We start from the raw sequence: 12,246 nt of genomic DNA, 5'->3' as shown, positions 1-12,246 counted from the left end.
TGTGGTGTTCCCCTGGTGTGTGGTGGTCCCCTGGCGTGTGGAGTGCCCGTGGCGTGTGGTGTACCCCTGGCGTGTGGTGGTCCCCTGGCGTGTGGAGTGCCCGTCGTGTGTGGTGTTCCCCTGGTGTATGGAGTAGCCGTGGCGTGTGGAGTGCCCATGGTGTGTGGAGTGCCCGTGGTGTGTGGAGTGCCCGTGGTGTGTGGCGCCTAGTGCACACGTTGTGTGGATGCTTGGAAGATGCGGCTGCACGTGGCTTCCATCCTGTGTTCCTAGTGCCTGCTGTGGTAAGTCACTAGGACCATCCTCCTTCCACCTCATTTCCTGTTCTGTGGCATGATTGATTTCTTGGTGGCTGTGGAAGGCAGTGGCATCCCTGGTGAGCTGCCTGCAGACTGCCTTGTAACTTGTGTCACTCAGCCTAGCCATAGACCCAGAGCCTGTCGGAGGCTGTGCTGGTGAGGGGAATTTTTCATTTGGGGCAGAATTTGTACACATTCCTGTGAAGGATGTTTGTGCTCTTCACTTGCTCACAGTCAGTGCTCAGCTGTGTAGCCACCACTGGCCACTTCCTTTTGGTGGCAAAAGCCACTTCTGTCATTTCCTTGAGCTTCCCAAACATTCCGTGACTTCCTTGGCTACTAGTGGCTGGATCGCCAGACACGGCCCTGACACCGTAGGGGTGGGAGTAGCCGAGTGTCATGCTCTTCTTTGCCCAGGGCTCTGCTTCGCCCTGGGGCTCCTCGGCCTTGTGCAGTGCCGTGCTGTCGGTATGACCATCTGTCCCCCGTCCACAGCATGTGCTCACTCAGGCCCCTTGGTCAGCAATGGTACTATGCCCCAGGAGTCTTCAGGGACTTCTTGCTGATTTTCCCCAGGTAGCTGAGCTTTGCTGAAGACCTTCACCTAGACTCCAAGGTCGTGGTCTGCTGGGGCCTCACCCAGAGTGTGCGTGGTGCATGCCTGCCTGGTGATATGTGCGCATGTGATGGTGTCACCTGAAGTGGGTTGTGGGCTCCTTCGGTTCTGCTTCCTCATAGCCAGAGCTAAATTGCCTTCATCTTTAATCAGATACCTCACCAAAAAAATCAAAAAAGGAAGAAAGAAGAGAAAAGAAAAAGAAGAGAGAAAGAAAAAGAAAAGGAAACAGAAGGTGAAAAGAAAAGAGAGCAAGCAAGTCTGGTTGTGGTTGGCTGGCCCACTCTGGGAGGGGTGGGATCTGCTGCAACCAGCCATGGTGTGGTCAGAGCCTCCTCCAAGGGCCCCCCAGGTGACCTCCTAGGACACAGTGGCCAGGGTGCAGCTAGAAACTCTAGTCTTTTCCCAGAGCCAGGCAGTGGGAAGAGCTGGGCCAGCAAGGGAAGGGCCAGGCTGGAAAGCCGGCTAGAAAGCCAGCTCAAAGCCAGCACCTGGGACATCCTTGCCCCCGTCCAGCCCTGTGGCCATTTCTAGGTGGATTTTTCTTGGGCATTCACAGGGCCCCCCTTGGTGGGGGCTCTGACTCTTTTCTGCCAGTTCTTGGGTTTGCTAAGTCCCTTCTTTCCTTTCAGATGACCCCTTAAGACCTCCCTCCGCTCAGCCCCTCTGCGCACCTGAGCAGCCTGCTCGCTCTCTGACCCTTGGTGCCTCTGTGTCCTCCTGTCTACTTATACTCACCTGCTGCAACCCTGGGCAGGGAGGTGGAAGTGGGGGTGGTGGCGCTTTACCTGCTGGGCTCACTGTGGAGGGACCAGGGCCCCCAAATAGCTTTTCTCTAAAGCAGGTCAGCTTCTCCTGACAAGACTCAGTGTTTTAGAAGAGGAATGGGGACCTGGGGGTCTAACTGCCCTTTCTATAGGCTGTGAAGCAGCACCCTCCAGCCTTGCTTGCCTTGCCCTGTCCCAGGGATGTATTGCCCCCCAAACCCTCATGTCATGGACCAGCCCCTGCTGTCTAGCCCAGTGTGGTTGCAGATGCTTCAGCGTTTCTGGTTTGTGTTCCTGTTTTTCTCCTTATGGTTTTGTTGGCATTTCAGGATGAGGGCAAAGGTCTTTTGCCTACCATCTGTAAATTGAAGTTGTTTAAAACGACATTAATTTTTTGGCTCCGTGCTCATAGCTCAGTGAGCAGGGTGCCACCCACATACACTGAGGCTGGTGGGTTCAAGCCTGGCCCTGGGCCTGCTAAACAACGACAACTGCAACCAAAGTCCTAGCTACTTGGGAGGCTGAGGCAAGAGAATCGCTTAAGCCCAAGAGTTTGAGGTTGCTGTGAGCTGTGACACCACAGCACTCTATCGAGGGTGACAAAATGAGACTCTGTCTCAAAAAAAAACAAAACACAATTTATTATTTTTTAAAATATAAAGGCAGCCGATGTTTATAGTTAAAGGAACAAGAGTCTGCTTAGGGTAAAGGCCTCCCCTCCCTCTGCCGGCCCCCTTTTACAAAGCCTTTCAGAACTTCTCTTTGTACTTGAAAGTATGTGTGTGGTGTTTTCTTTTCTTCCTTTTACTAAACACAGATAGGATCTGTTTTGTGTCTTTTTTTAACTTTTGAAGAAAAGTCACTCTTAAGGATTATCTGTTTGGTACCTAATTCTTGATTTTGGAAGGCAGTGAGGGCTCCTGCTGCTGACCCTGGGCATGCCCACTGCTGCCTCAGGGTGATGGTCCAGGAGGGACCCCACGGATGAGCCTCTCAGGCTCGATCTCTCTGTATTTCCGCCCGTAGCATGTTCTCTAGCAGCAGCTCCCTCCCGTGGGAGGTGACCATCTGACACAGGCAGCCTCCTGTGATGTGACCCTCTGCAGTGGTGAGGGTGCACAGAGGTCCCTGTGTGTTTTGGGAGGACATCTACATTTGTTAGGGCAAGGAGAGTTGTCACTGTCAGTGACCAGCAACTTCACTGGTGTGCAGTAGGTGTTTTATTCTTTTTGCTTTCCACTACATATAAATTTAAAAATTTTTTTCTTGAGGTAGTCAATAAACTAAGGAAGCAGTAGTAATTGTTTTCAGTATTTGTTTAGTGTAAAGTTATTTAGCTTTGTAACTTCTGATTTGGTTGCAAATCGATTCAGTATTCATACAGCTCTTTCTATTGCGAATTCACAAAAGCAGATGTTGTATGAAAAAGTGTCATGGGCTCGGTGCCTGTGGCTCAAGCGGCTAAGGTGCCATCCACGTGCACCTGAGCTGGCAGATTCGAATCCAGCCCAGGCCTGCCAAACGACGACAGCAGCAACCCAAAAATAGCCGGGCGTTGTGGCGGGCGCCTGTGGCTCAGGTAGTTAAGGCCCCAGCCACATACACCTGAGCTGGCGGGTTCAAATCCAGCCCGGGCCTGCCAAACAACAATGACGGCTGCAACCAAAAAATAGCCAGGTGTTATGGCCGGCATCTGTAGTCCCAGCTACTTGGGAGGTGGAGGGAGGAGACTTGCTTGAGCCTAGGAGTTGGAGGTTGCTGTGAGCTGTGAGGCTACTGCATTCTACCCAGGGGGACAGCTTGAGGCTGTCTCAAAAAAAAAAAAAGTGTCATAGAAGCAGTTTAACGTTTCTAATGAGAGCAGTTTAACAATTACTAATTTGAGAAAAGTCTACAGTTTAACTTTAATGACAGAGAATTGTTTCATCATCTTTGAACACTGCTGTCATGTCCATGTTCGGGGCATCCCTGCGCTTGGAAGAGAAATCTGCCAAGACAGCCTCGTGTCCTGGATTGCTCAGAGGCAGAAGTTCTAGGACTCATCCACGTCAGGATGAGAAGGGCCTGCTTTCTGCAGTCACACCCTTCTTTTTACATCTCCAGCAGGAAATGTGAATACACTGTGGGAACAAAGAAATGCCAAGTGCCTGCTACCCCCTGGGACAGGGGGCCTGTCCCTACAGGGGGGTCTGCATGGGACAGGGGGCCTGTCCCTACAGGGGGGTCTGCAGATACGCTGCAAGTAACTGGTATTGTGAGACAGCAGGTGCAAGGGCTGTGACCTGTGTGTTCGTCTTCCCAGTGTTGTTGATGTTGGTTGCTGTTAACACAAACATGTGGAGACTAAACGTTGCCATTTGAGAGGAACAGGTTGTAGTGTGGTTTCCTTTCTGGAGAGGATGTATGCGCAGATCATGAGACCTAAGATAGAACAAAGTATTTTTAATATAGTCAGCTCATCTGAGGTTTTCTTTTTGAGAGGTAGACTTAAGTTCATTTGTTATTCTTTTTTAAGAGATGAGGTCTTGCTCTGTTGCCAGGAATCAGTAAAACTGAGTTTGCCTTTGCCTTGAGTTTCAAATAAATGAACCCATTTTTCACTTTCTCTTGCTTTCATGTCATGTTCATACTCAGGTTTGTCATCGACACAGAGTATCATGATTAGAAGCTGCTGGTCATTCCATGCTGCTCTGCAGCAGAAGAGCTGCCCTGGGTTACACAAAGATGTTTCTTAGCATCTGATCACTGTGAGCTCAGGTCAAGATGTCGTCATGGGTTGGTACCTGTGAAGGGTTGGTTGTTTTGTTTCAATATCTTGACTCTCTCCTCACTGAAAGTGACCTTAGAGACCACCTCACCTAACGCCCCTGCTCTGACACTGACGAATTCAACAGTAAATGTTCAGAGTGTCCACAGCGTGAGGCAGCTGCGAACTAGCTCTAGAACTATTTCAGGTAATGGAAAACCAGGTATTGCTGAACAAGACTCTACTTTTGCTAATTACATACTAGTTTTTTCAATTATCAGAACCAAGGGTCCTGAAAGCCCTTAGAACAGAGGAGCCTGGCTCCTGCTGGGTTCGCTTTCACCACCACTGCTCCAAGGAATGTCCAGTGTCACACCCAGAGCACTCAGCCCAAGTTGACAACCTGTGCATCTGACTTTGGAGTGCCCCTGATGGTGGCAGGAAAACCCTAGCTTTTTATCTCAAGCTGTGTTCCCCTGGTTGGTGGACAAGCTGAGTTCTTCTTAGGTTTCTCTTCCCTTTGGGATGTGTAAGACCAACAACCTATCACTTCCACAGAAGTTGCTCTCTGTTTTCTGTTGGCCAATTCAGAGTCCACACTGCAAAAGCTGCATCAGACCCGTCTGTCCCTCACTGCTCTCACATGCTGCCCCTGCTGTGACAGGGCATCTGCTTGGGAACCTGATGAAGGGATTTATCTCCAGCAACTCTGCTCTCCTAAGAACTGCTGCTCCGGGGTGTTGAGATGTGAAGTTCTCTGCTGTCATTCTGGAGCCCAGGGATGCAGGCAGGTCAGGGACAAGACACGATTGCTACAACTGTGCTGTCAGAAGGGAGCGCTGAGGCACAGGAGGACACGCAGAAGGCACAGACTTGGGGACCAGCTTGCCTGGTCCGGCACCATGCTTACTGCTCCTAAGGGAGGGGACTCTCCTCTGTCTAGGGATGACCTGCCTCACATAGCAGCTGGGACAGCATCTGGCCCTCTTGGTGCCAAAAGAAATCTGAATGCTGACTTGTGTCACACATGTAGGTGCTCAGCTTGAGCCCCACTGAAGTCCTGCTCTTCAAGAGCGTCATCCTATTAGCTCTGCGGCCACACTGCTTCTCATAGGCACCAACGTGTCCACAGCATTGGGGTCTAGCTGCACGTCTGCACACACACTCTCCTAAACGCTATATATATATTAATGGAATAGGCCAGAGAAGTAGTGCCTACAAAATGGCAACTGAGGAACAGCTTGTGTGGAGCTTGTATGATGTCATGTTTAAGGTGTTTCCAGGGTCAGTGCTGCATCTACCTTAGTTCACATAAAATTGTTAAGAATGTTCCTTGGCTCACATTTTAGGAGTATGCCCCTGAGGAACTTTATTTTTAAAGTATATATAAAGGCTTCACCCCAAACTCATCCATTTGTATACAGGCTTGCTTTGGAGACACTGCAAGTTTGGTTCCAGACCACTGCAACCCCATCAATACTGCAGTAAAACGAGTCATACAATTTTTTTGTTTTCCCAGGGCATCTAAAGGTTCACACGTACTCTAGTCTACAAAGTGTGCGATAGGGTCATGTCTGAAAAAAGCACGTACTTTAATACTTCATCCCTTACAAAATATTAATCATCTGAGCCTTCAGCAACTTGTAATCTTTTTGCTGCTGGAGGGTCTTCGGTGATGACAGAACAGAGTGGGGGCTGAAGGCTGGAGTGGCTGAGAGAACGGAGTGGGGGCTGAAGGCTGGAGTGGCTGGTCCTCTTGGTGACACAGTGAAGTCTGCTGCATCTTCTGACTCTTCCTTTCAGAAATATCTATGTAGTGAATCATTTCCAGGTTTTCAATGTGCTTAGCCCAGATCCATAAGAGGAAATCACTGTGCGTGGCAGCTACAGCCTTAGGAAATGTATTCCTAAAATAAAGCTTGAAGGTGAAAATAACTCCTTGATTCGTGGTCTGAAGAATGGATGCTGAAAACAGTAGTGATCTCTATTGGAGCTCTTGGATGACCAGGTACATTGTCAATGAGCAGTAATACAGTAGAACCTCTAAGTTGATGACTCAGGGAACTGTAACAAATTGGTCAACATGGCCACTCAACATAAGGAACTAGGCCTACTATACTCATACGAACATGTGGTGCATGTCTGGTCTATGAAAATCAGGTCAAGTTGAGGTGGTATGGGGAGATGGTCAACTACAGAGGTTCTACATTTTGAAAGGAATCTTTTTTTCTGAATAGTAGGTCTCAACAGTGGGCTTAAAATATTCAGTGAACTGTGCTGTAAACATGTGCACTGTCACTGAGGCTTTGTTGTCTCCTTCATAGAGCATAGGCAGAGTAGATTTAAGATTTTTCAGAATGGTCAAGGAGCACTGGCTTCAACTCAGAGTCACCAGCTGCATTAGTCCCTAAGAAGAGTCAGCCTGTCCTTTCAGACTTTGAAGCTGGGCATTAATGTCTCCTCTCTAGCTAGGAAACCTCTAGTGGGCCACTTCTTCCAAGAGAAGCCTGTTGCATTGACACTGAAAATCTGTTTAGTGTCGGCACCTTCATCAGTGACCTCAGATCTTCTGGATAACCCACTGCAGCTCCCACAGCCACCCTTGCTGCTTCACCTTGCTCTGTTACGGTGTAGAGGTGACTTTTTCCTGAAACTTCATGCACCAGCGTCTCTGACCAGAAGAGATCCGATTTCTCTCCTGCCCCTTCCTCACCTCTCTCAGCCTCATAGACTTAGACAGTTAGGACCTTGCTCTGGATGAGGCTTGGATGTAAGGCCATGTTCTGGTCTCCATATCAGCATGAGGCTGTTTTGCTTATCACTTGTGTGTTCACTGGAGCAGCATTTCCTTCAAGAACTGCTCTGTGTTCACAGCTTACGGACTGGCTTAAAAGGCCTGGCTTTCAGCCTGTCTGGGCTTTCAACTTGTCTTCCTCACTAAGCTTAATCATTTCTAGCTTTTCATTTAAAATCGCGGTTCTCAACCTGTGGGTTACGACCCCTTTGGGAGTCGAATGACCCTTTCACAGGGGTCACCTAACACCATTGGAAAAAATATATTTTTGAAAAACACATATTTTTGCACACATGAAGTACCAACAAAAATAATTTTATGCTTGGGGATCACCACAACATGAGGAACTGTATTAAAGGGTTGCAGAATTAGGAAGTTAAGAACCACTGATCTAAAGAGACAGGGTGGCACCTGTGTCTCAAAGGGGTAGGGCGCTGGCCCCATATGCTGGAGGTGATGGGTTCAAACCCAGCCCCAGCCAAAAACTGCAAAAATAAATAAATAAAGTAAGAGACAGACTCTTCCTTTCGCTTGAACACTTAAGAGGCTTATTATTAATTGGCCTAATTTCAATATTGGTGTGTTTCAGGGAATAGGGAGGCCTTAAGGGAGGGACAGAGATGGGAATGGCTAGTTAGTGAAGCATTCAGAACACACAACATTTATGGATTCAGTTTTCTGTCTTATATGAACACAGTTCATGGTGCCCTAAAACAATTAAAACAGTAACATCAAAGATCACAGATCACCATAAAAGATACAACAATAATGAAAAAATTTAGAATGGAAAAATGGCACCAACTGACTGCTGACTTGACTCAGGGCTGCCACAGACCCTTCAATTTATAAAAAATGCAGTATCCCTGACACTCGGCAAAGCCACATGCAATATCCCTGACACAGTAAAGCATCATGCAATAAAAAAAGGTATGCCTATACATGAAAAATGTGCTGGTTTTCTTGGAATATGAATTATACCTCAATAAAACTACTTGAAAAAACTTTATCCACTTCTACACAATGTCTTCCTATATGTGACTTACATGTTAAAATGTTATTTACTCTTTAATAATTTTAATTTCCTACTTGAGGCTGCTTGATAGCAGAGTCACTTGTGGTGGCCCCATTTTGATTTTCCCAGTGTGGTCCTTAGAGATTGTATTTCTCAGTGACACCTAGCTACTGCTGTTAAAATGCCTTGCCTTCCCAACATAGGTGGTTTGTAACAGCTACTTACCAAACGACATCACACTTTACAATATGAACTCAACACGGAAGGTATGACGGAAAACCACTTTATTTATTCCTAGATAAATATTAAAAGATTTTAATGGAAATTTTAAAATAAAAGATTGTAATGGGAAACATTTAGTACCATATGTCCCCTGAAGGCCACCTGGGCCTCGACTTCTACACGTACAGGAAGCTACCAGGAAGCCCAGTCAATAGACATATTTCTTCATGGTCCTTCAACAGTTCTGCATGTACAAAATTTTCTGCTATTTTGCTTTAGCAAATAGCAACATAATTTAAAACTTTCATGTTTGTTATGTAACACCTAAAATCCAGGCCTATATTTATCAATATAGTTAGAAAAATAAAAGCCCTAAAAATTTCATCGTATGAGTTCATGGTGCTAATCACATAAACTTTTCAAACATAAGATTATTTTTAAAACTCCTACATAATCACTTCTGGTTTAATCTGAAAGGCTTAACACTTGGAATGTAGTAAGACTGTTAAATTAGTGTACATATCAATTATTTGAGTTTGCACTTGCCTTGAGAGATTAAGTCCACTGTCCACTGAAAGAATGCCTTTCAATTATTAATAAATAGCTACAGTATTTACAAGCATCCCTGTATACTCTGATACTGCCAGGAACTTAAGCTGTGAGGAGGAAGCACAGGTATCCCAACAATGTGACTTCATGATGTGTGGGACAAAGGGAACTGGTGCCAGGCCTGGAGGGAGCTGGGGTGTGAGCAGGATGCCCATTCAGATACACACACATGCTTGCAGACACATCAGACGCCAGCTGTGACCGGGCAGACCACAACATTTTTGTTGTTGGGTTAGAAATAAAAGCTGGACAGTAGGAAACCATGACAAAAAGAAACACTGCAAAAGGAGGTTGTTTTATAAGGAGAAAAAAGCAGTTGTGCCTAAAGTCAGAGTATGCTAGGTTTTAAAAAATCATACTCTGCAAGCTGTTAGTGAATTACCCTATGGAAGTTACCTAACTTAAGTGGAGTGTTGAAGGGGTGTGTATGTATCAGATATGGGAGGGTTAAATGCAAGAGTGAGTTTTGGCAAGCAAAAACAATGCTAATTTGATTTTTATAGTTTTAAGCGTGCCGTGTGCTCTTCTTACACTGCTTCATAGACCCTATCCACTTGACTTCTTTAATGCCCTTGGCAAACTCTGTTAGTGCTGTGGAAGAATTTACATTCTAATACTTTGGTAAGAGGGGATCATAATGCCCAAATCATCCCATATAGTCACACAGACCCAAAACAGATGCAGCAAATGACAGAGAGTTTCTAGATATTTGCTTTCTGAAATTCTTAATAGGGGAGTATAGTTTCTTATATTTTTAATAAGAACAGTAATTAGTCAAGTTTAAAAAGCACATTCTCCTAGGTGCTTGCTCATACACATACAGAAATCCCACCCCGCTCTGAGGACCCTTCTAGGTAGGAACTTAAGCAGCTGAAGCCTGGGGCCAGTAAAGGGGGTGAATCCAGACAGTCTCTTAGAAAATTTTATGAGAGTCACCCAATACAATTTTTAAAGCTCTTAAATAGGAGTCTTTAAAATAATTCAAACAAATAATGCTTCTCTAGTAGCCCACTTTTACATGCAAATCCAGACGAATTGTTAACATGCATTATTTTAGTCAATTGGTAAAGTTTATTTCATAAGTGTAAGTAATTTTAAGCCATTTTCTAAATTATAAATTTCAATCCATTAAAAACTACTACCGGAGAAGTCTTGAGGTATTACTGTTACGTTAGTGTGGAAATGTTACATATTTAAACGTGGTGTGAGATGCGACTGCCATGCCTCTCACATGCTGACTGCAGACGTCCCTGTGGCTCTCAGGCATCACTGTGCATGCGCAGTAACTGATTTTCCAGTTGGTACTAGAACTTGATTGGGTGGTCATCTGTAAGCACACCAAAATAATGAACTACAGCCCGTGGTGTGGGCCACGTAAGCTGAGACATCTGAGGTACATACGCACCCTCCAAAGCGCCTTCATCAGAGACCCTACCTATTCACTCACATCATTTACAAGGAAAACTAGTGCAGAAAGCATCTGAAAATTTTGCCTGTCAGCAGGGTGTCTTCTAATTTTAATAAAAGAGCTAGATATTTTTCTTTTAAAATTCATTTATGAAAATACATCTCAGGTGGAGACCTGAGTTATCAAATTGTGGCTTAATTCAGTCATGATGGTTGCACTCTCCTGCAGACACAGGTGAACATGCGAGCTCTGTTGTCCTGCAGTGTGGCCTACGGCTGGTGTCTGAGCTGCCAGGACCCTCTCACAGTTAACCTCTTGACAAGATTTTTAGTCTTCCTTTATCTTGAGACTCCCCAAAACTTTAATTCTTAGACTCTCATTCTAAAACTATTAGCAACTATAATATATTTAAGATAGGGAAGGAAAACCCACCCCTCCTTGGGAGACTCTGATCCACGGCAGCTTAGCAGAAATGGCCACCCATGCGGTGTGCAGCTTGCTCAGATGCTGTGCGCTAGAATGCAGATGTTAATCTCTTGCAGAGCAATAATAATTTCAAAAAAGTTGATAGTATCAGCAAATCCTTTTAGGTTTTGTGTTGTGAGACAATAAACAGCCCAGACCATTTCTAGGCACCTGGTTTGTGGCAGAGCTCTGGATCCCTGTGTAGATGGAGTAGAAACACTGTCACGTGGAAATGCCAATATGACTTACTGCTAAGACTGTGCTAACATCGACACCTCTGTTAGGCCGGTTTCTCAAGGAGAAGCTTTTTGCCTTAGTTAGGAAATTATTTGAGGACCAGTAAATATCTGAACTAAGGAAAAAGTTTCTGACTCCCAGAGCCACACACATAAAATTTTCTAACCACTGTCCTCTCTCACTGCAAATGAGCAGGGGGCTGATCTGTCACATGTCGTCAATCGATATCAACACAGTGTTCAGTCTGTAAGCTAGGCGACGCAGCAAGGGTCTCATTTAATGCAAATTCAGGCCTATGAAATAAAAGCATGGAAGGGAGAGACAGTCTGGTTCAGTGTTCTCACACACTAATGCCAACTCTGGACACAAAAGCAACTGAAAGGCACGGGGCTCAGATCTCACTGATCGTCCTCTCTGAAGGGCAGTACTCGGAAGGGCCTGGTGAGGACATATAGAAAGACTGTGTTTTCCTTTTTAACCGGGCTCTTTTGTTAGCCAACACTAGGCTGCGTCGGCTTGAACTGATGATTTCCGAAATGAACTTTTTGCAGTCCACACACACCTCCATGGTGCTCCAGTCCTCCATCAGCTCTTTGGGAAATTGGAGTTCTTCATCAGATTTATCCACAGACTTAGATTTTGAGGAGAACCTGGGTGAAAGAACCCAAAATATGTCCAGCATCATTACTTATAGATCTACTGTAATACTAAAAAACAGTAAATGTGTTAGGCTGGGTGCAGTGGCTCATGCTGTAATCCCAGCACTCTGGGAGGCTGAGGTGGGTCGATTGCTTGAGCTTAGGTATTTGAGACCAGCCTGAGCAAGAGCAGGACCCTATCTCTACAAAAACAGAAAAGCTAGCCAGATGTCATGGTGAGGGCCTGTAGTCCCAGCTACTGGGGAGGCAGAGGTAAGAGAATCACTTAAGCCCAAGAGTTTGAGGTTGCTGTGAGCTGTGAAGACACTGTTCTCTAACCAGGGCAACAGAGTGAGACTCTGTCTCCACAAAAAAAAAAAAAGAAGAAAGAAAAAAAGTAAACTCGTTGCCTAAACATCATGGAACAGATGAG

General features: G+C 45.7%; 2 protein-coding genes across 3 annotated transcripts in view; one reads left to right on the top strand and one right to left on the bottom strand.

The window, feature by feature from the left end:
* The window catches only part of PRELID3A (PRELI domain containing 3A), an 11,155-nt gene extending 10,048 nt beyond the window's left edge, over positions 1-1,107 (top strand). The window contains exon 6 of the mRNA XM_012811820.2: positions 1,069-1,107. The gene's annotated coding sequence lies outside the window, so the exon portion shown is untranslated. The remainder of the gene's footprint in view (positions 1-1,068) is intronic.
* Positions 1,108-8,977: 7,870 nt separating this feature from the next.
* The window catches only part of SPIRE1 (spire type actin nucleation factor 1), a 205,718-nt gene continuing 202,449 nt past the window's right edge, over positions 8,978-12,246 (bottom strand). For both annotated transcript variants that reach the window (XM_023519463.1, XM_003800472.3), the window contains one exon: positions 8,978-11,825. In XM_023519463.1, coding sequence (XP_023375231.1) covers positions 11,567-11,825 — 259 coding nt within the window. In that variant the 3' untranslated portion in view covers positions 8,978-11,566. The remainder of the gene's footprint in view (positions 11,826-12,246) is intronic.

Source organism: Otolemur garnettii, unplaced genomic scaffold, assembly GCF_000181295.1.
Source record: "Otolemur garnettii isolate 467f Iridium unplaced genomic scaffold, OtoGar3 scaffold00176, whole genome shotgun sequence".
Taxonomy (NCBI): domain Eukaryota; kingdom Metazoa; phylum Chordata; class Mammalia; order Primates; family Galagidae; genus Otolemur; species Otolemur garnettii.
This window is presented reverse-complemented; position numbering and strand designations above follow the sequence as displayed.